Source organism: Protopterus annectens, chromosome 9.part0 (assembly GCF_019279795.1).
Source record: "Protopterus annectens isolate FY-2018-M chromosome 9.part0, PAN1.0, whole genome shotgun sequence".
In the NCBI taxonomy this organism is placed as follows: domain Eukaryota; kingdom Metazoa; phylum Chordata; order Ceratodontiformes; family Protopteridae; genus Protopterus; species Protopterus annectens.
In genome coordinates, this window is record NC_056743.1 from 1,103,853,345 (window position 1) to 1,103,877,337 (window position 23,993).

The following is a 23,993-nucleotide window of genomic DNA, read 5'->3' on the forward strand; positions in this document are numbered from 1 at the left end:
AATGGAAGACCAACTATCCTTGTCCAGCTCAAACAGCTTATGGATCTTTGGTGCTGGGCCAGAGGGACCAAATATTCTGGAAACTGCTTTCTGGAGGAGTCCCTATATTTTTCTTCATCCCTTTCTTTACCTGTGTGCACATCTCTGCCCTTGCCCTTATCTGATGCTTTTGTGGTTGCTGGGGAAGAAGCCGATGAAGACTGAGAAGAGGGACTTCTTCCACCGCGGCAGGAAGAAGCCCTTTTAGCACCAATCTGTTGCATACTCAGTAATGCCAAGTGCTAAAAGCTGGAAAAAGGATTGCAAACCCAGAGAACAGCAAATCTCGAAAATCACTTCTCCTTAAAACTTTTTTTTGTGGACGAACATCCCCCCCCCCTCCCCCCCAAGTGGACTTATATGCATACCAACTCAGAGCGCTATACCTCAGAGAAACAAGAATATTCAGAGAAATGGCATCTTGGACTTGGTATATACCAAGTCCATTCTTTCGAACATTTAACTTTAGCATTTTGGGACTCACTCTAGCAGATCAACATTTCAAATATTTACCAGACAGCACTAGTTGTACAAGCCCACAACAGATGTATGCAAGAGGAAATGACCAGCTATTAAGCAATCTCAATGAGCAAAAGGAGAGACACTACTACTAAATACAAGCCAAGATCAGACTTTTTTTTTTTTTTTTTTAAATATACAGGTAGATGAGAAAAACTAGAGAAAATGCAAACCGCAAAAGATGAATATTAAATGTCACAGAAAGGGAAAAAAGACTGCACAATACACTCGGCTGACACCAAAGGCACTGTGCATAGAAATCTGCGTCTGGAGCAACTGAGCAACAAAGAAACTAGTTAACTTGGTACAAGCAAAGGAGCCGGAGCCTAGATCCAAAGTCAAAGTGGCTGAAGTCGGATTCAACTGGTGCTGAAGTATGCATTTACGGAGAATGGGAGACACTGGATTCATAATTAAAGGAGCTTTACAACCCCCCAACTGGGAGACTGTGGAGGAAGAACTTTCAGACTACAGCCTCTTGGGATCTGGACTCTGAGAAGCATCATGACACAGGGTAAAGTTAAGCTGACTTCTTATGACTTAATCACTTCAAAGGAAACAATGGAAAGGGTCAAACCTTAGAGAAATTTAGACAATGCACCATCTACTAGATAAGGATCAGATATAGCCCTTGTTCTCTAGTGCCAATTTTTCCTGTCTGAAAGAAAGCTTAATCACAGAAAATGCTGAGGTCCTCTCTAAACAAACCACAGAAAAAATTGTGTGTTTTACGGGGAGACTTTACTATCACAAGTTTTCTAAATTCCCTAAACTCTGTTATCCATGGCCAACAAAAACGGAGTGCATTCCATAGCAATTAACTGACAATCTTAAAACACAAATACTGATGTTTTTACTGCACAGCTAGTAAAGGCATTCACTAACCAGATAAAAGAGGCAGAGAAGGCTTCAGAGAGAGAAAGGGACGTCAGATGCAATCTCAGCTAAGAAATCTGACCTTATGCTGACAGCAGGGGATAGTCGAAAGAAAATGTCGCTATACACAATTAATTCACTGAGTAGCCTGGCACCTTTTTAGAAGTGGTGTCTGTATGCAGCATATAAACAAAAGATCTTGATGCACTCCTTCCCACAGCAGTATGGATAAGGGGCCATTAACCTGGGAAAGTTTTAGACGCCAGGCTGTCCATGTAATGCCAGCTTTAGTCATTTTGGTTGATGGAGCCAGAACTCTCCATATCAGATAATTTGCTTCAATTATGCTTTTAGAAAATGAATTTTAGAAAGCAGAAAAAAAACAGCTTGGGGTGCACATATGTTCCCATAGAGAATGGGAACAGTCAGTATTCCTGAGCTCCTGTGGACTGAATTAAGTATTTAAGACCATAACATATTTCTACAACAGTAAAAAAACTGAGTCTCTATACTTAGCAATGCCATAAGATTTAAGGTATGAAAGCAACCAATGATCACACCAAGTGTATTGACTGCTTACTCCAGTCAACAAAAAAGTGAACATACATGGTCCAGGCTAACTTGCAGACAAACTGACTAAAAGGCACCAAACAACACTGAATCAAACCACTGTACAGAAATCTGACACCTGAAAAAGCAAACAAGAAAGTGACACTCTTCTAGCTAGCTCCCTTTTATACAGTGAACTTCTACTTCTAAAGCATCTACCCTTATAGGGGACATCAGTGTTTTCTAAAATCAGTCACCGAGCCAAAAGTGAAGAGAAAAGTCCATCAATCACAGAAATTAAAGCCACAAAGAAAAAGGAAGGAAGACAAAGATACGGAAGCTCTTTATAGAACTGCTTGCCCTTTTCCTGCTCTGGTAAACAGTCCTGCCCTCCACATGGTCTCAATGTTCAGAGATGCCAAGACATGCACAAAAATGACCATGAAACAGAGAACAATTCATCCGTGCGTCTCTGAAAGAATTCAAAACTACATGCAAGCTAAATTAATGGGGGCAAGATGCCTCTATCCAGACGGAGAAGAGACAGCTTCTTTCTGGCTTCAATCACAACTGTGACTCCAGCCAAAAGATCTCACAGGATCAAGGATCTAAATGAGGCCAAGCCCCTACAGAACTTTGGATGTCACCTTACTGGAGGAGGTCTTTCTTGTTTTACAATGGAATAGCTTTACGCATCATTAAAGTCTAACTGGCTGATGCAACACCCTTTTCAGCCACCACAGAGCAATGAGGATGAGACCTTCACCTCTCAATTCTGTAATTAGGTAGAAAATCAGTGGCAGTAGTGAAAAGTAAGGTGAAACCTTTCCCGTCAGAAAACAGAGAATGTGTCCAACATCAGCTTCCCCTTGCCCTTCTGAATAAACCAAAGCATGGGAAGGGCGATGTTCTCTTGTGTGGCAAATGTACCTTACTGCTGGAAGATGCTAACCAGGACGGCTTTCAGATTCCCCAACTTCAAGAGAGGAATGCAGCTACATCTCAGGGAATAGGTCAGCAGACCACACTTGTTATCCTCTGTCAATGTGACACCTCAGATCTATGGCTCTCAGTCAACCCTGAATCACGTTTTTGCACAGGGGGTATGAATGCATGATGCTCTGCATATGAATATATTATAGAACCAGATGGCTGTCTTGACTGAACCAGTAGAGTTTCTGCTCTTGCCTTCATTTCCAAAGCTTTTATGGCAAGGACGACAGCCTATAGCTCTAGCTGGTATATGCATACCTAGGTGTGGTTCTACTTCCCCAGAATCAGTTGTCATCCTAGTTGAGTTCCCCATGCTATCAAACTGTCTGTAGTGTCATACCATCACTAATCAAATGTGTCAAGTGATAGACTGATTTAATTACGCAATACTAAATTATATGCCCTATTTAATGTATGGGGGACACATGCAGACATTTGGCTTCTGTATCCTTTTACTTCACATAGCCAACTCTTAAGGTCTCACTCTTGGAGTAATTTATTATATCTAAAAGAAAAAGTCCACAAAGCAAATAGACTAAACTAGTACTGTCTGTAGTCAGAACCTGCAACAGGTTATGTTACAGGAACGGAAGTTTATAATGACATTGTTGGGAATCTTCCACAGTTCGAGTCTGACAGTCAAAGGAAGGTCTACAAAGATGCTGTGGATTTGTAGACCACTGACACCTCATGCTCAGCCACATCATCAGTATCATCAAGCATCAATTATTCAGGGAAACGACCAACTCCAAGGATGCTATGTATACCAATTCATCTGCAACAACAGTCGTCCATTATACTTTTATTTACGTACTTGAGATGGGTGAATTGCAGAATGTCTTATGTTAACAGCAATGACATCAAGTTAGTTCAACCATTTAAATGTACGTGTCCGACTAATATTAAATGGAAGGCTTCACATCCACCTTTCGCTGACATTACAGTTCCAGCAAAAGAATGCAGTAAAGAATTCCCTTCCTTAAGATGCGCCACAGAAAACCCTCACTCTGCATCATCTAACATATCAACTGCATAACAGAACAGTTACAGAATATGGAGTCCTCCACAGTGCTTTATTGTTAGGCTTGTTGTAGGCTAATCAAACTGAATACAAAACGTGAACAGTTACTGAGACTGCAGACCAGCTATGAAGGCTGGAGAATTATTTTTTTTTAAATGGAGACAAAGAGCTTTTCTGTAAATAATGAATTATTAAATTATATTTATATCAACAGTGCAAGGGGCTAGAATGCAATCCTCCCTCTGCTACAATTTTTCCATTTAAACTCAGAAGACTGAGCCGACAGCCAAGATAGCAATAAAGCAAAACTGGTCCTTTCGGATAAATCAATAAAGTAATGCATCAATGTAATATCTGGCAAAAGCAAAAAGAAGCACTGCAAACTGTTGCACCACTGCAGAAATATTTCAGGCCACACTGGTTACATTGGGCAAAATTATTTTCTAAGGCCACACAGTTAGAATAAGTTTTATTTTGGATTTTGTACTTAAATTTACAAAGGATTTGTGAACAAAGAATAAATAAAAGAATATAAGCACTTGTACTGAAGACAGAAGCCGGCTTCACTACAAGATCCACACACAGTAAACCAGCTGCACATGGCTGAACGTTGTAAATGTAATAAGCGTGCATAATACATCTACAACCAAAGCAGAAACAAAATGTAAAAATGTATTAAAATAAAATACACATGATCATAGGTAGTTAGCACAGCAAGTAGAAGGCATCAAAAGTACAGCTGCATAGTTTCCACTTTCCTCCAACGGTAGACGTTTGCAGAACACAATGCCTTACTGCAATACAGCTATCAGTGCCCTACTAGCCTCTGAGCTTCAGACTCCTTCCTCTGCATGTCTATGGGTGTGAAGGACCAAACAGCTGCCAGAGTAGGACAGGCCTTCACAGCCATAGACAGCACTTTTTTTCTCCATGGCTCAAAAGGAAGAGCAGACTGCAAAGCTTTTTTCAAATACCTACTGTTCCAAACCAAAGACCACACACATGCAAACACTGCAGCTCAAAAACCTACCTAGCAGATGTCAGAGCAATAAGCAAAACAGTTCCCCATTTTAGGGCTTGAAATCAGCATGAGCGGCTGGTTCAAAAGATGGCAAATTCAATTTTTCTAGAACATAGCTAAGCTCTCAGAGGAGGAATTTGCTTGAGAGGGGGTCCCATATGCAACACTCCTTTCATAAACTTTTACCAAAAGAAGCGAAGGGAAATCCATAAGCAGACGAGCAGCGATTGCCACTAAATGCATATTGAGGATGCATATAATAAAGCATCTTGAAGTATCTCACAAATATTTCAAGACTAGGGGGATATTAACCTCAATGGAAGCCCTACTCCCACATTTAAGCACCACTTAGAAAACCTAATCCATTTATAAGCATAAGATTTTCAAGTATCGGCTTTTCTGACTCCTTTAACACCTGCTGCACATCCTCACGAAACAGGTGCATAAACAGAATCAATACTGAATCACCCAGGCTGTCAGCTGAATTTTCTCTTCAGTCTGGGTGTAACAGTCACCACGGAAACTGTGAGCAGATCCACAGTGCGAGGAAGTTTTTGGTAATTGTCCTTGGCCAATACCATTAAAAGGATGAACTAAGATTGCTTGGGCCAACAGGGGTCACCATGAAGACATCTGACATTTCTCTCTCTGAACATTGAAAAGTACCTTCTAAATCAGAGGAAAGGGTGTAAACAAAGGAACATTCCCATCCAAGGGAACAAGAAAATGTCTGTCCTCCAAGCAAGGCTGCCTGGAACAGAGTTTCTCTTGTCCATTTTCAAATGAGGCAAACATCTACTTGAGGCGTTCCGCACATCTGGTCTAGATCCTGGAATACCACTAGCTTGAGCTTCCACTCAACTCAGCCTGCCCAGGATCTGCTTAAGTCCATCTACCACAACATTCAGCTCTGACAGAATGTAAGAAGCCTGGTGGGTCAGAGAACACTGGGAAGCCAGCTCCCAGGTCATCACTACCAACTAACACAGAGATTAAGACCTTGTATCACCTGAAGAGGACCTAGAGTCCCTAAGAGATTAAAAAAACCCTTTAAGGCATGTACCACCACCATTTCCTTTGCAACAATGTGCTTCTGAGCATACGTGGGACCCCGAGTGGATTATGCTCATTTCTCTATAGACATAGCTCACTGCATTCCTGGACGAATGTCTGGACAGATTGCACCAGAATCAGAGGGGAAAACAGAGGTTCGGGATTGATAGAACTGTCTTCTCTACTACTAACTCTCATCTGAGAAAAATGAGGCACCAGAAAAGTACAGTTGTGTACCTACCATAAATGTAGATGTTAGAGTATATTCACTGTTGCAGTCATTACACTTGGGTTATCCTGCTGGCAGGCTACTCGAAGTCGGCCTGAATTCCAAAGTCCTGGTCCGCCGTCGGTTGCTGTCGCCTCTTCCCTGACATCAGTGCGCCAGGGGTATAAAAGATGCAACAGACGCCATTTTCTTCAGTTTTTCTTGCCCCAGATGTCAGGTACCCCCAAAAGGGTAGGCTAAAAAATTCTGATCATAAAAAAGCATGCACACAACCTTCATCTACAAGCAAATACATCACATAGGTTGTATACAAAAGAGAAGTACAGATAAGTCCCAGCAATGAAAGGGGGATGGTGGGAGGGTAACCTGGACTGCAACAGTGAATACACTAACATATACATTTATGGTAGGTACACAACTGTACTATGTTCATTGTGTTTCACTGTTGCAGTCATTACACTTGGGTTGAATCCCAAAGCTGAGGTTGGGTGGCTAGGCCTAAATAGAATTAGGAGTGGCTATGAGGCCCTGCAGAACTGCAGTGGCAAAGCCTGCTCTGGATTTAGAGTAAAGAGGTAAGTGGTACTTGCTTTGTAAAAAAGTGTGCACTGAAGTCCAGGTTGCAGCCTCCAAAATGTCCTTGGTTGGTACTCCTCTGAGGAAGGCTGCTGAAGTGGCTGCTGCTCTGGTAGAATGTGGCCTAATGCCGTTAGGCACTGATTTGCCATGTTGTGAATAGCAGAAACGAATGCAGTGGCCTATCCATTTTGAAATAGTCTGCTTTGAAATAGCTTTTCCTTGTGATCCTGCAGCATATGCCACTGAGACGTGCTCAGTCTTTCTGAAAACTTTACTTTTGTCCAAGTAAAAGTGTAGCTGTCTGTGCATGTCCAATGAATGCAGAAGTCTCTCCCCCTTATTTTGCGGGTTTGGATAAAAGGTAGGCAAATGTATGGTTTGGATAAGAGCCACACTGGACACTACCTTAGGCATAAATGTTGGGTTTGTCCTTAGAGAAACCCTGTCCGGATGGAAAATAAAAGGTTCCACAGCCATTAGTACCTGTAACTCTGAGACTCTTCTTGCTGATGTAATTGCTAGGAGAAGAGCTGTTTTCTATGATAAGTATTTTATCTCAGCTGTATTGGCTGGCTCAAAAGGAGGCAGTGTGAGTTTTTCAAAGACAAAATTGAGGTCCCATGCAGGTATTGGTACTCTTCTTGGAGGTCTTATGTTTTTGGCCCCTCTGAGATACTGCCTTAGCAGTGGATGAGAAAAGATAGGTGGGTCCATATTGTATTGAGCTGAAATGGCAGAGGCATGGATCTTAATTGATGAGGAGGATAAGTCCAGCATCTCAGTTGGGTATTGTAAAATCTGAGGAATATTTGGTAGAAGCGTGTCAATTCCCTCTGCCTGGTTCCAAGCACAGAATCTCTTCCATTTTTCTGCATAAGATTTTCTGGTGCTGGGCCACCTGGCCTCCAAAATAACATCCATAACTGCTTTAGAGAGAGGTGTGTTTTGAAAGTTTACATTATCACCCATGCAGCCAGATTTAGGGTTCTGAGTTGGCTGTGTAGGATCTGATTGTTTTGTTGGGTCAGCAAATGAGGAATTTGAGGCAATGTCCAGGCTGGTCCTTGAGACAAGCTCTTTAGGATTGGGTACCAGTGCTGGCGTGGCCAGTCTGGGGCAATCATGATAATTTTTGGCTTCTCTTGTCTGACCTTTAAGAGTACCTTGGGGAGGAGAGGCAGAGGAGGGAAGGCATATACTGTAAGGGCTTTCCAGCTGAATGAAAAGGTGTCCACTTTCCATGCTTGTTTGTGATACGTCCGAGTGCAGAATTTCTGTAGCTGGCAGTTGTGAGGGCAAGCGAATAGATCTATGTTTGGGCATCCCCATTTTCCTGTTATGTTGAAGATTTGTGGATCTAGTTTCCACTCGTGAGGATCCATGAGGTTTCTGCTTAGTTTATTTGCCAAAGTATTTTTCTTTCCTGGCAGGAATTGTGCTTGCAGGTGTACTTGATAAGTCAATGCTGTGCTCCAGAAAGTCATGGTTTGTCTGCATAGGGGATAGGAATGTGTGCCTCCTTGCTTATGTACCACGACTGTAGTATTGTCAGTCTTTATCAGCAGTTGCCCTGGATGAAGTAGGTCCTTGAAGGCTGTCAGGGCATTCTGTACAGCTAGCATCTCTTTTTGATTGATATGAAGATGCATTTGGCTTGTGGGCCATGTGCCCTGAATACATTTTCCTGCCATGTGTGCCCCCCAGGTATAATCTGATGCATCTGTTGTTAGTGCCTGCTTGGCTGTGGGTAAAGTGAATGGCTGTCCCTTGTTGTGATAACAGGCCTGTGCCCACCATCGAAACTCCTGTTGTAGGCAGGGAATGAGTAATTCATGTTTCCAGGCTGTGGCAATGTTGAGTCCAAACACTTTGTAGTTTCCTCACATGCAGTCTTGCATATGGAATTAGCAGAATGCAGGATTTCATATAGCCCAGAGCCGGTAGAATTTTTCTTGCAGATAACTGGGTCTTTGTTGCAATGTTTTTGAAGTAAGAAGTCAGTTGCCTTTGTTTGTCTGGCGTGAGATAAGCCATCAGGGCAGTTGTATTTAAGCTTGCACCCAGGAATATTATCTCTTCAGAGGGTACTAGTTTTGATTTCTTTTCGTTTACTGTGTACCTTAGACAAATTAATAAGCTTTTAACGAATGCCAGATGCTTTAGTAGAATGTCTTTGGTCTCTGCTTGAATAAGGCAGTCATCCAAGTAGGGATATATTTGAATTCCTCTGTCTGCAAAAAGCAATTACTGGTGCCAGGCATTTTGTGAAGACCCTGGGCGCAGTAGATAAGCCAAAGGGCAGTGCAGAGAATTGGTAGTGCATTGTGCCAGCTATGAATCTGAGGTATCTTCTGCAAGATTGTCTGATTAGTACATGCAGGTATGCCTCTGAGGTCCAAAGTTACAAGCCAAGCCTTCATGCCCAACATGGGCAGAAGTTGCTGCAGAGACATTTTGAATTTTGGAACGTCCAGAAAAGTATTTAGAATAGACAGGTCCAGAATTGGTCTCCAGGCTTTGTTCTTTCTTGGCACTAAGAAAAGTCTTGAGTAAAATCCTTGTCCCTGCTCTTGTTGTGGCACTGGCTGAATAGCCCTCATGTCCATGAGAGATTAAATTTGTTTTTGTGCCTCTGCCCATTGATTGTGTGGCAGGTCTGGCATACAATTTGCCTTTGGAAGGGTGTGAAAGTGGAACCTGTAACCCTGAGAGACTATATTTAAGACCCATTTGTCCTGGGTGATCCTGTGCCAGTTTTGTGAAAAAAGTGCTAGCGTTCCCCCTAAGGGTGCTGCCAAAAGGTAAGTGCTTGGCAATGGCAGAGGGAAGTCATTGGGACTTTTTCCTTTAAGGCTGTGATTTGTCTTCTCCGCTTTTGGAGTTAGAATCACCCCATTGTTTGGGCCTGTATGAGCCCTGGGGTTGTTGCCTGCCTCTAGGGCGTCTGAATCTGCCTCTTTGTGGCCTGTCTGACGCTGGAAAGGACCAATTCTTAAGGTCAGTTCCTGCTAAACCTGGGTGGTTGTACCTGTAAGAAATCATTTACTGTCTGCATAGATTTAGCTTTATCCTCCATTTTCTTCAACACCTCTTCTGCCTTAACACCACAGTATCATGCTGTAATGGAGCATCCAATAATTTTAACTTATGATCAGGCAGATTCTGTTCCTTTAACCAAGCATGCCTTCTAATAACAGAACCTGTAACAGCGGCCCTGCACGAGGCCTCCAGTGAATCATAACCACATTGCAAAGTATGTTTTCCCACTTGTTCAGCTGCATGCAATAAATCCTGCAAATCTTTATTCTCAGAACTTTCAGAATTTGTCAACATTTTTTGTTTTAACAAAGACATTAAGTATTGCTGACATCTGAGCATATGAAACTGACAATTTAAAGCCCTTACAGCCAAGGTAGCAGAAGTAGAGACTTTTCTCCCCCCATCTGTCCAGAGCCCTAGAATCTCTATCGGAGGGGACAGGGTTTTTAGCAGTAGCAGCCTTCACCCCTTTGGGACCCTGTGAGATAGTTTCTGGGTCCGCAGCAGGGTTTTTATATAGAAATTTATGGGAATCTGGGACCCTGTAATATCTGTCCGGCTTAACAGGTACAGGAGGTAACGAGTCTGGAGACAGGCCAGACTCTGAAAATACATCTACTATGTCTAGAACAGGAGGAATTGCAAGAGGTCTGTGCTGAGGTAGTAAAAGAAAATCTCCAAGCCTTTTCTTAGAATCTGAATAATCTTGGCTCTCCCAGTGGAGATGCTCCCTCATGGTATGTAGGGTTTCACCAAATGAGTAATCCTCAAGAGGAGAGGCTGAAGGAACAGAATCTTCAGCATCAGAATCCTCATAGGGAGGAACAGAATATCCCTGTTCTGAAGAGGAATCAGAGGAAATGGAAACTTGATCAGAGGAATCATATTCAGTATCTTTGCCTAGGCCTCTTATCAGGAGTGGGATGGAAACCCCTGATTCAAAATAATTAGGTCTTCGGCCATTTTGAGCATCTGTTTCTTAGGCATATAAGCCTGTCCTGGAGAATGCTGTACTTGTTTCCTTGTCTTTAAAACTGGACTTTGTCTTGGATGCTGAAGTAGGCTTGATATAAAGTTGTGTAGGTCTGAAGACACCCTCAGAAGCCGATGCCTGCTCAGCGGCTCCGGACGCATCTGAGGGATTAGTTTCCGAAGGGCCAATAACTTGAGTACCCAGAGGCCTAGTAGTCTCCACGTGGGAGTCAGAAGCAGCCTGTGGCTCTGAGGTAGCGAGAGTCAGGGGCTGCGAAAGCGCCTCACTGAGCACCGGCGACTGGCCTAGAAGAGGCTTCGTCGTTGGTTTTGGACCTCGGATGCCTGTCTTTTTCTTTATCCTTGCACTTTTTATGAATTCCGGACGTCGGTTGTTCCGACGGCATTATATAGTTAAACCTTCGGCCAATGTAATGAAAAGCAAAATCGTTCCGACGCTGTGTGTGTTGGTTAAATCTAGCACAAAACCGACAACTAGCAACGTCGTGGTCAGGGCCTAGGCAAGGAATACATGAAAATCCTTATGAGGTATTTGCTTCCCACAAGAAATACAATTGTTAACTTTTTCTGACATCAGTCTGGAGCAAGAAAAAAGTTTCCCCAACGGGGTACTTAGCTTTATTAAAGACTTCGGATCTGAAATTCAATTTCGAAAATCTCAGGAGTCAGTCGACCGGCACTTGCTTTTGCTTCGGGCACCGCGCGGCAAGAAAGACTGAAGAAAATGGCGTTGGCTGCATCTTTTATACCCCTGGTGCACTGACGTCAGTGAAGAGGTGACCGCAACCGACGCCGGAGCAGGACTTTGGAATTCAGGCCTACTGCGGGTAGCCTGCCAGCAGGATAACCCAAGTGTAATGACTGCAACAGTGAAACACGGTGAGCATCTGGGTTTCCAGGGAATGAAGGTGCTGAGCCAGCCAGTATTAGCATGAGAATCATAGGTGCCAGCAGTCCGAGAATTTTCAGGAATTCTCAACCAGGAGTGATGTTTCTCTATTTGGCAAGAATCAATCTCGTCTTCAGGCAAAAAAAGCCAGTCTTACATTGGATTCATTGAGACACCATAGAGTTGCCTTTGTGAGGAGGGGTCAGGCACACCTTTAGGACTTCAAATTGAACCCTAGAAAAGAGTGAGCAAGACAGAAACCTTCTCTAAAGGGTCCAACAACTTAGACGCAGACTCTGCACAGATCAGCAAGTCATCCAAGTAAAGAAAAATGTGGACGCCTATAGTCTGACAGTGGATAACTACCAGGGCAAGACATTTTGTAAACACTTCAGTAGCAGTGGATAGCCCAAAGGACAATGCAAAAAAAATGAAGGTGTGACCCAGAAACAACAAATCTCAGATACCCCCCCTTAAAGATGAACAATGGGGATATGGTGACAGGCATCCAAGTCCAGGGTCACCATGGAGCAATGGTCCAGAAGAAAAGGAAGCATGGTCTGCAGGTGGGTTGAGCCGCTTGAACTTGGCAATCTAAATGAAGGTGTTCAGAAAAGGCAGGTGCAATACTGGTCCCCACACTTTTTTTTCTTGAGAACCAATAAATTCAGGAATAAAACCCCAGCATTCTCTCAGAAGAAGGCACCAGTTCTATGAGCCAAAGTTGAGCATATGCTGGAGAATAGCAGGAAACAACAAAGATTGAACGGTGGATAAATAGGAACTCCTAAGTGGAGGAGGATGGTCTTTCAACTGCCACTGGTAAGCTCTGCCCACAATGTTGGAGGACCCATTTACCAAAAACCACTGATAGCCATGCGTCTTGTTTGTTGAGAGACAAACTTGAGAGATGTAGCACTCAATGGGAGACTTGAACAAGATGGGTGCTTCATCTCAGCATAGTCACAAATTGGAAGGGGGGGGGTTAATCCTTTTTGAGAAAGGGATCCCTTTTGTACTTGGCCAAATGGTCACCCTGCCACTTCCTTTTGTTACCTTGGCTCTTGTTAGGCTGGGACTTCTTTTTAAGAGGCCGCAGTAAATTATCCTGTTTAATGGGAGGAAAACTTGGCAATATGAAACATTTCTGACACACCCTGCATCAATTTACCTCCATCATCTTAGCGTTTAAGGATCTGACAAGCTGCAGTATATTGCAGTACTAAATACACAATCAGATCCAATGGGAGTACTTAAAATGTCATTCTTAAGTTATCAGAAAAATTCTGACTGTGCAACCAAGCATACCTCCTCATCACAACTGACAAAGCTGCATTTCTAGAAATACTATCAGCTGTTTCTAAGACACTAACTCATGTTTTGACAGATATGAAACATTGAAAATGTACAGTTGTGTACACTTACCATAAATGCAGATGTTTTGATTGTATTCACTGTTGCAGTCATCACATTTGGGTTATCTGCCTGCAGGTAGCCCTCAGCCAGCCTGAATACCAGTCTCTTTGGATTTCTGCATTGGATGCTGTCTCTTCTTCCATGACGTCAGGTTGTCAGGGGTATAAAACATGCAGCCGATGCCATTACATCAATTTTTCTTGCCCCAGATGTCAGGTGCCCCCACAATAGGAAGCCAATACATGGTATCGTACACCATCAAAAAGCAAACACACCAGAAAAAAATCAAAAAGGAAAGGTAGAGCCAAGAGAAGTCAGGGGGCTGGAGGGAGGGTAACCAGGACTGCAACAGTGAATACACTTGAACATCTACATTTATGTTAAGTGTACACAACTGTACTATGTTCTTCATGTTTCACTGTTGCAGCCATCATATTTGGGTTGATTCCCAAAGCTAAGGAAGGGAGGAGGAAGTTAAAAGAGCATTAGGGCCACCTATTAAGCCCTGCAAGACTGCAGTGGCAAATCCAGCTCTGGATTTAGAAAAGATAGGCATGTGGTAATGCTTGGTGAAGGTATGTACAGAGCTCCAGGTAGCAGCTTCTAGGACGTCCCTGGTAGGGACTCCTCTGAGAAATGCCGCAGAGGTACATGCAGCCCTGGTGGAATGGGATCTTATCCCCTGTGGGGTAGGTTTTCCATGGTGCTTGTAGCAGAAATGGATGCAATGGGCTATCCATTTGGAAATGGTTTGCTTTGAAATGGCCTTCCCCTCTGCCCCTGCAGCAAATCCAACTAGCAGCTGTTCAGATTTTCTGAGAGGCTTAGTCCTGTCTAAATAAAATCTACGTCGTCTGTGCACGTCCAGAGTGTGCAGTATTTGTTCCTCTTTGTTTTGTGGATTAGGGAAAAAAGTAGGCACATGAATGGACTGATTTAGGGCCACACTAGACATCATCTTGGGCATAAAGGAAGGATTAGTCCTGAGGGAAACCCTGTCCGCATGGAAGATAATGAAGGGTTCTCCACTGCCATGAGGGCCTGTATTTCAGACACACTTCTTGCAGTAGTGATGGCTAGAAGGAAGGCTGTTTTCCAAGAAAGGAATTTCAACTCTGCTGTTGGAGCTGGCTCAAAGGGGGAAGAGTGAGCTTTTCCAATACAAAGTTAAGGTCCCAGGCTGGAGTGGGAAGTCTCCTGGGGAGGTCTTAAATTTTTGGCCCCTCTAAGGAATTGTTTTAGCAAGGGGTGAGAGAAGAGGGGTGGCTCAGTATTATAATGTGCTGAAATGGCAGAGGCATGAATTTTGACGAGAAGGATAGGCCCTTGTGGAGCATTTCTGTTAAGTATTGTAGAATATGAGGTAAGCTGGGCACCGTTGTGCCCATCCCCTGAGCCTGGCTCGAGGAACAGTATCTTTTCCACTTTTCAGCATAGGATTTTTTAGTACTAGGCCTCCTTGCCTCCAGAATGACATCCAGCACCTGCTTACTGAGGGATGCTCGAGGAGAGCTCAAGGAATTAGCCAGGCTGCAAGGTTCAGGGTTTGAAGCGGAGGGTGCAGAATCTGGCCCGCCTGCTGGGACAGCAGGGAAGGGGTCTGAGGCAGGTGCCATGGTTGCAGCAGTGTCAATACTGTGCAAGATGGGGTACCAGTGCTGGCGTAGACAGTCTGGTGCAATCAGTAATGTCCTTGGCTTGTCCCGTTTGATTTTTAGTAGAACCTTCGAGAGGAGAGGCAGAGGGGGAAGGGCATAAACCAAGAGGCTTTCCCAGGTAAAGGACAGGGCATCCACTTTCCAAGTTTGACTGTGGGGAGTTCTTATGGAGAATTTATTCAATTGGTAGTTCTGAGGGTAGGCAAACAGGTCTACCTCTGGAGTCCCCCATCTGTTCCTCAAGAGGTTGAATATTTTGGGTTCTAGTTTCCATTCGTATGGGTCCATGAGATTTCTGCTTAAGTTGTCTGCCAGTGAATTTAGTTTGTCTGGCAGGAATTGAGCTTGTAGGTGTACTTGGTAGCTCAAGGCTGTGTTCCACAGAGCCATGGCTAGTCTGCAGAGAGGGTACGCATGGGTTCCCCCCCTGCTTGTTTATGTACCACATAACTGTGGTGTTGTCTGTCTTTACCAATAACTGTCCCGGAAGAACACTGTCTTTGAAGGCTGTCAGAGCATTCTGTACAGCTAGCATTTCTTTTTGATTGATATGCAGGTGCATCTGTCTCGGGTTCCATTTGCCCTGAATGCACTGCCCTGCCATGTGAGCTCCTCCCATGCATAGTCTGATGAGTCTGTTAGGGTTTGAATGGCAGGGGGTAGAGTGAAAGGGAGTCCCTTGTTGTGGTAGCAGGCCTCGGCCCACCAAAGGAACTCTGTATTCATACAAGGAATGATACAAATCATTGTTGCCAGGTCCCGAGAATGTTGACACCAATGGAGTTTCCTCAAATGCAGTCTTGCATATGGAATTAGCAGAATGCAAAAGGCCATGAATTAGAGGTACCAACTGAAATGGAACAGCAGAAGAGGGAATTTTCGAGAAAACAACAAACGCAAGGGCAGAGCAAAGGGACGCAACAGAAAATATTGAACTTTTACTGTATTTGATGAAAATTTTCCTTTTCTACTTTGGGACTCTTTACTACTGAGAATGTAAGTGTTACAGATTTGCGCATAGTAAATCTTAGTGATTTGACTATTACACCAATGATGCAAAAAGTGTTAACGAAGGGTAGTAAATTTGTCCCTACTAAATTTCCTGCACTTGCTGATGTTTTGCTGGATGTTGAGCGCTTCTGTCGAAAGTTATATTTAAAGGCTTTTTTTAGCGAAGTATTTCTAATGATATGGCTTTGAATGGAAATGTCAGTTTAGTTGAATCTCTTCTAGAGCTTTCTATATATGATTGAGAGTCTTGAAAATGAAGTTGTTAATGTGGATTCTGCTGATTCTGATGAAAGCCGTTTTGTTACTGGTTATGGGAAACTTTGTGTACCTATGTTGCCTAGTAAAAGTAAATTTAACCCACCTAAAAAATCTTTTTCTTTGGTTGTCTTTGAAAATGCATTGTGTAAAAAAGTTGAATTTGAATATGCTGAATTTATGAAATATAAAAAGTTTAATTTAGAAAAATCAGAATGGCTAGCTATTAAGGAGATGAGAAGTGCCACTGATAGTTGTGTTCTCCCAGGCTGATAAAGGGGGAAATTGGGTGATTATGGGGAAGTAACATTATTACAAAATGGTTTTTGATCTTTTATCTGACGGACGTACGTATACGGAGTTATCTTATAATCCAGTCGCTGACTTCAATGAAGCCCTTCTAGAACTACTAGAAAGGGGTGAGAGACTGGGTTTTTTATCTCAGAAAGATGTAAAGAATTTGTATACAAGTTCCCCTAGAGACCCATTTTTTTATGCACTTCCTAAGATTCAGAAAAACATCTTAGATCCTCCTGGCCGACCAACTGCTTCGAGTTGTGGCTGCATTTTGGAACATGTTGGGATTTTGTTGGATAGTCTTTTGAAGAAAGAGTTGGGAAATGTTATTTCACATATTTGCAACACGAATGATTTTTGTAAATTAGTGAAAATTTTGGAATGGGGTGAAGATTTTTACTGGGCTACAGTTGACATAAAGGCTCTGTATACGAGTATTAAGACTTGTTGGGGCTTAGAAGCAGTTGGTAAAATTTTAGGGGAAGAACCACGTTCATCCTTCCTGATATTGCTGCTTGAATTTGCTCTTACCCATAATTACTTCCTATGTGACAAAGTTTTTCTACAGAAAGAAGGCACAGCAATGGGGCAAATTTCACCCCCACTTATGCCATTCTGTTTATGTCTTACTTTGAAACTACATTTATGTACACTCTAGAATTTTTTCGTAAATCAGTCATTCTATATCGTAGATACACAGATGATTAGATTTTTGTATGTAAACACACTCGAATTTGGTAGACTTATTCATTTACTAAACCAAAATAGGTTTGGATTGAAATTTACATTTGATGTTAACATGAGTGTTATACAATTTTTGGATATAGAGTTGTACATAGATATTTATAATAAAGTTCAGTATAGACCCTTTAGGAAAAAGAAGGCCACAAATAACTTTTTGCATGCTAGTAGTGCACACCCACCTCATCTCCTTGAGGCACTTCCATTTGGAGAGTTGAAGAGTATTTTTGAACATACCTCTGCGAACTATCTTTTGGAACAAGAATTCTGTGATGTCAAAGCAAGACTTATTGCTCGTGGGTACTATTGATAGAGGTAAAAGCAAGTTAAAAAAGAACACTCGTGAATGTGATGTTAGGTATGCTCAAAAATCTTGTAGATCTGTGATGAGCCATCATGGTGATGATGACCAAAAAATCTTTTAACTACATTTTCACCTTTCTCTGAAGTTTTGAAAAGGGTGGTGGATAATTTATGGCCTATTGTCTGTTTTAATGAAGTAGGCCATTTGTTCCCTAAGAAAGTGACCTTTTCATACGGTAGGTTCCCAAATTTGAAAGAATTACTTAATCTGAGATATAACATCGGTTCTAAGGGAAAAAATGTGGGTATGTTTAGGTGTGGGAAGTGTAAAGTATGTTCGAAAGTGAAGAATATGTCAGGTAGTGTGGTAAATGGTGTGAAGTATGTGGCTACCGATAGATTTAATTGTGCATCTTGTGGGGTAGTATACATTGTGGGTTGTGGCTGTACACCCCCAAGATGGTATATTGGTCAAACTAGATGTAAAGTGAAAACACGTATTCTTGAGCACTTGGGGGATGTTAGGAACTGTAGGTTGGATAATCCTATTTCTGACCATTTTCACAAAGTTCATGGGGGAGTTACTGAATCTCTTTTTCTGTGTTTTGGCTAAACCTGACTGTGGAAGTGGTGGTAATTGTGTTCAAAAGTTAAATTTGGAAAGTAGATTTATGCTGAATTTTGGTACACTTGCTCCCAGGGGCATGAATTTAGAAATTAATTTGAGCTTGTAAAGTTGAATGTATGATTAATTGTGTAACTGATGTTCTTATAAAAAAAACACTGCTGTATGTTGTGAATTCATTCCCTGTGAAGGCTTGTATAGCTGAGGTACCAGAAGACATTAAATTACAGCAGCTCTCAGCTCCAGCGTGTGGTTGTTCTTTACCAATAACTGTCCTGGAAGAACACTGTCTTTGAAGGCTGTCAGAGCATTCTGTACAGCTAACATTTCTTTTTGATTGATATGCAGGTGCATCTGTCTCTGGTTCCATTTGCCCTGAATGCACTGCCCGGCCATGTGAGCCACCCCATGCATAGTCTGATGCGTCTGTTAGGGTTTGGGGGGGGTAGGGTGAAAGGAGTCCCCTTGTTGTGGTAGCAGGCCTCTGCCCACCAAAGGAACTCTGTATTCATACAAGGAATGATAGAAATCATTGTTTCCAGGTCCTGAGAATGTCAGCACCATTGGAGTTTCCTCAAATGCAGTCTTGCATATGGAATTAGTAGAATGCAAGAGGCCATGAACCCCAGGGCTTGCAGTATTTTTCCTTGCAGATAGCTGGGGTTTTGTGGACAATAGTTTGAAGTAGGTTGTCAAATAAACTTGTTTCTCGGGAGTGAGGAATGCCAAGCCGTCTTCAAGCTTGCTCCCAGGATTACAATCTGTTGGCAGGGTACTAGGTGAGATTTCTTTTTGTTGATGGTGTACCCAGTGAGGTTAGAAGTTTCTTTACGAATGCCAAGTGTTGTAATAGCAAGTCCTGGCTTTCTGCCTGAATCAGACAATTGTCCAAGTACGGGTAAATCTGAATATTTCTCTGCCTGCAAAATGCAATGGCTGGAGCTAGACACTTTGTGAATACCCTGGGCACAGTAGATAAGCCAAAGGGAAGTGCAGAGAACTGATAGTGCATGGAGCATGCCCTGAAGCGTAGGTATTTCCTGCAAGATTCCCTTATTGGGTTGTGCAGGTAAGCTTCCTTTAAATCTAGGGTTGCCAGCCAGACATCCTTGGCTAGCATAGAAAGAATCTGTTGAAGAGTTAGCATTTTGAATTTTGGAAATACCAAAAAGGTGTTGAGAATAGAGAGGTACAGGATAGGACGCCAGGAGTTGCCTTTTAAGGGTATCAGAAAAAGTCTTGAATAAAAATCTTGTCCCCTTTGTTCTGCTGGGACAAGGTGAATAGCCCTGAAACTGAGGAGAGAGAGGGAGAACCTGCTGTTGGGCCGCCGCCCACTGATTTGGGGGTAGGTCTGGCCAACCATTTTGGGTTGGTAGTGTGTGCAAGTGGAAGCTATCCTTGGGAAACTATGTTCAAAACCCATTTGTCCTGGGTAATGAGTTCCCAGTTTTTTGCATGCAGGTCAAGCTTTCCTCCTAAGGGAGCAGGGTAGTTGGGCAGGGCTGGGAAGGGTTAAGGTTAAGTCATTGTGCCATTTTTCCGTAGGGGGGTGGCTTACTACACCCTGCTTTGGAAGTGGGAGCCCCCCACTGCTTAGGTCTGTGCATAGCCTGAGACTGTAGCCCAGGTGGTCTGCTGTTCCTGGGTTTGGACTGAAGGCCTGGAAGGGACTGGAAAGGACCAGTTCTTTGAAGGCCAATGCCTACTGAATCTGGGAGGTTGTACTTGTAGGAAATCTTTAGCACTTTGCATAGATTTAGCTTTTTCCTCCATCCTTTTGAGGACTTCTGCTTTGTTGCCAAAAAGGCGGTCTTGGTTTAAGGGAGCATCCAGTAATTTAGCTTTAACATGATCTGGCAAATTTTGTTCCTTAAGCCAAGCATGCCTTCTAAGTACAGATCCGGTGACAGCAGCCCTGCAAGATGCTTCTAAAGTGTCAAAACCACAATGCGAAGTATGTTTACCAACTTTTTCTGCAGAATGCATTAAATCTTGCAATTCTTTGTGTTCAGCACAGTCAGGAATCAACAATTTTCTGTTTAAGTAGTCCCATAACATGCTGCTGATAATTTAACATATGAAATTGGCAATTTAAAGCCCTAATGGCCAAAGTAGCAGAAGTGTATACCTTCTTACCCCATCTGTCTAAGGCTCTAGAATCTCTATCAGAAGGGGTAGGATTTTTGGCAGCAGTAGCCTTAATCCCTTTTGGTCCTTAGGAAATGGTCTCTGGATCCGCAGGAGGATTCTTGAAGAGGAACATGTGAGAGTCAGGTACTCTGTAGTACCGGTTAGGTTTTTTGGTAGCTGGAGGTAAAGTGTTTGGGGTAAGGCTAGATTCCAAGAAAGCATCTACAATGTCCAGAACAGGAGGGATAGCTAAAGGCCTGTGTTGAGGGCAGGAGTAAGAATTCCCTAAGTCTCCTTTTGGACTCGGAAATGCTCCCTAAGAGTATGCAAGGTTTCACCAAAAGAAAAATATTCTGGAGGGGAAGCAGAGAGAATAGAATCCTCTGCATCAGAATCCTCAATAAGTAGATGAGGACAAATCCTGGTAATCAGAAGGAACAGAAATATCAGATTCCTGATCAGATGAATCTGAAAGGAATTCAGTTCTAGGTCTCAGAGGGGGAAAGCTGGCTTCCCCTAATTAAAGGTAATAAGGTCTTCAGCCATTCTAAGCATTTGTTTTTGAGGCATATGGGCCTGAGCCTGTGGTTTCGTAATTTTCTAGGCGTAGTGCGAGTTTTTGGCCTGAGGGATTCGGAAAGTACAGTTGTGTACACTAACCATAAATGTAGATGTTAGAGTGCATGCACCGTTGCAGTCATTACATTTGGGTTATCTGCTTACAGTATCCTTCAGTTGGCCTGATTAAAGTCTTGGGTCCTGCGTCGGTTGCTGTCCCTTCTTCCATGACGTCAGGTCGTCAGGGGTATAAAACATGCAGCAGACGCCATTACATCAGTTTTTCTTGCCCCAGATGTCAGGTGCCTTCTAATGGGAAGCAATTACATCTATAAAATAAGGATATGCCTCCAACAAAAAAGTAAATACACCAAAAAGCTTTTTGAGCATAGTAAGTGAGAGTAGAGGTATAGCCAAAAGAAGAAAGGGGGTTGGAGGGTGGGTAACCAGGACTGCAACAGTGAATACACTCGAACATCTACATTTATTGTAAGTGTACACAACTGTACTATGTTCTTCGTGTTTCACTGTTGCAGTCATTACATTTGGGTAGATTCCCAAAGCTAAGGTTGGGAAGAGGAATTTAAATAGAATTAGGACCAGCTATAAGGCCCTGCAAGACTGCAGAGGCAAAACCAGCTCTGGATTTAGAGAACATTGGCAAATGATAATGCTTGGTGAAAGTATGTACAGAACTCCAGATAGCAGCTTCTAGGATGTCCCTGGTAGGGACGCCCCTGGGGAAGGCTGTAGAGGTAGATGCAGCCCTGGCTGAATGGGGTCTGGGATAGGTTTTCCATGGTGCTTATAGCAGAAATGAATGCAGTGGCCTATCCATTTTGAAATGGCTTGCTTTGAAATAGCTTTCCCCTCTGTGCCTGCAGCAAATGTCACCACCAGTTCAGATTTCCTTTGAGGTTTACTCCTGTCTAAGTAGAATCTCAGTTGTCTGTGCACATCTAAGGAGTGCAGTATCCACTCCCCTTTGTTCCGTGGGTTAGGAAAGAAGGTAGGCAAATTAATGGACTGATTAAGAGCCACACTGGATACCACCTTGGGCATGAAGGAGGGATTGGTTCTGAGGGACACCCTGTCTGCATGAAAGATGATGAAAGGCTCCACTGTCATAAGGGCCTGTAATTTAGATACCCTTCTTGCAAAAGTGATTGCTAAAAGGAAAGCTATTTTCCAGGAAAGGAATTTTAAATCTGCAGTAGCAGCTGGCTCGAAAGGAGGAAGAGTGAGTTTCTCCAAGACAAAGTTAAGGTCCCATGCTGTAGTTGAGCCCTCCTGGGTGGCCTTAAATTTTTGGCCCCTCTGATTGAGAGATTGAGCAGTGTGTGAGAAAAAGAGGGGAGGGCTCTGTGCTATAATGAGCTGAAATGGCTGAGGCATGAATTTTGACGGAGGAAAAAGACAAGCCCTTATGCATAATCTCAGTTAAATATTGTAGAATCTGAGGTAAATTGGGCACTGCTGCGCTCATCCCTTGATTGGTTCCACATAAAAAATCTTTTCCATTTTGGAGCATTTTCTGGTACTAGGCCTCCTAGCCTCTAAAATGATATCCATCACTGATTTACTGAGGTGTGGTAAAGGAGAGATTAGGTAATTAGCCAGGCTGCTAGGCTCAGGGTTTGCAGCTGAGGGTGCAAAATCTGGTTCCCCTGCTGAGACAACAGGGAAGGAGCGAGACAGGTGCCATGGGGCCAAGCGCGACACACTGCACAGCAGGGGGTACCAGTGTTTGTGTGGCCAGTCTGGTGCAATTAAGATCGTCCCTGGCTTGTCCTGTTTGATTTTAGTAGTACCTTGGAGAGCCAGAGGCAAAGGAGGAAAGGCATAAACAGATAGGTTTTTCCAGCTGAAGGATACAGCATCCCCTTTCCAAGCTAGTTTGTAGGGAATCCTTGTGCAAAATTTGTCCAATTGATGGTTCTGGGGGGAGGCAAACAAGTCTATATCTGGGTGCCTCCATTTGCTTGTCAACATGTTGAAAGTCCTTGGTTCCAGTTTCCACTCATGTGGGTCCATGAAGTTTCTGCTTAGTCCATCTGCTAGTGTATTTAGTTTTCCTGGCAGGAAGTGAGCTTGTAGATTAACTTGGTAGCTCCAGGCTGTGTTCCACAATGCCATGGCTAGTCTGCAGAGGGGGTAAGAATGCTTACCCCCCTGCTTGTTCATGTACCACATGACCGTGGTGTTTTCTGTCTTTACCATTAGTAGTCCTGGAAAAATGTAGTCCTTGAAAAATGTAGTCCTTGAAGGCTATCAGAGAATTCTGACAGCTAACATTTCTTTTTGATTTATGTGTAGGTGCATTTGACTTGGGTTCCATTTGCCCTGAATGCACTTCCCTGCCAGGTGAGCCCCCCAAAGCATAGTCTGATGCATCTGTTGTTAAGGTTTGGACGGCAGGGGGTAGTGTGAATGGTAGTCCCCTGTTTTGGTGGCAAGCCTCTGCCCACCAAAGGAACTCTAGGCATAGGCAAGGTATGATAGGAATCATTGCTTCTAGATCCTGTGAATGTTGACACTACAAGCTTTTGAGATACCATTGCAGTTTCCTCATATGCAGCCTTGCATATGGAATTAGAAGAATGCAGGAGGCCATGAACCCAAAGGCTTGCAGTATTTGCCTTGCAGATAACTGGGGTTTTTTGTGGCCACTTGCTTGAAGTAGGTTGTCAAATGAATGTTTCTCTGGCGTGAGGAAAGCCAGCTGGGAAGTTGTATTCAAACTTGCTCCCAGCAATATAATTTGTTGACAGGGTACCAGTTGTGATTTCTTTTCATTTATGGTGTACCCCAGACAAGTCAGTACCCTTTGAACAAAGGCCAGATGATTCAAATGCATGTCCTGGCTTTCTACCTGAATTAGACAATCGTCCAGGTATGAGTATATCTGAATATTTCTTTGCCTGCAAAATGCAATGACTGGAGCTAGGCACTTTGTGAATACCCTGGGCGCAGTAAATAAGTCAAAGGGCAGTGCAGAGAACTGATGGTGCATGTAGCCTGCTTTGAAGCATAGGTATCTTCTGCAAGACTCCCCGATAGGTATGTGCAGGTATGTTTCTTTTAATTCCAGTGTTGCCAACCATGCATCTTTGTCTAGCATAGGAAGCAGTTGAAGAGTCAGCATCTTGAATTTTGGAATCACCAGAAAGGTATTTAGAGTAGAAAGGTCCAGGAT

The 23,993-nt window shown here is 43.1% G+C and overlaps 1 protein-coding gene across 6 annotated transcripts in view; it reads right to left on the reverse strand.

Moving 5' to 3' along the window:
* COPZ1 (COPI coat complex subunit zeta 1) overlaps positions 1-23,993 on the reverse strand; it is a 682,287-nt gene that overhangs the window by 146,704 nt on the left and 511,590 nt on the right. For 3 of the 6 annotated variants that reach the window (XM_044083950.1, XM_044083951.1, XM_044083949.1), the window contains one exon: positions 4,537-4,637. The exons of the other annotated variants lie outside the window; for them this stretch is intronic. In XM_044083950.1, the coding sequence (XP_043939885.1) occupies positions 4,537-4,637 (101 nt within the window). The remainder of the gene's footprint in view (positions 1-4,536; positions 4,638-23,993) is intronic. 6 annotated transcript variants of the gene reach the window in all.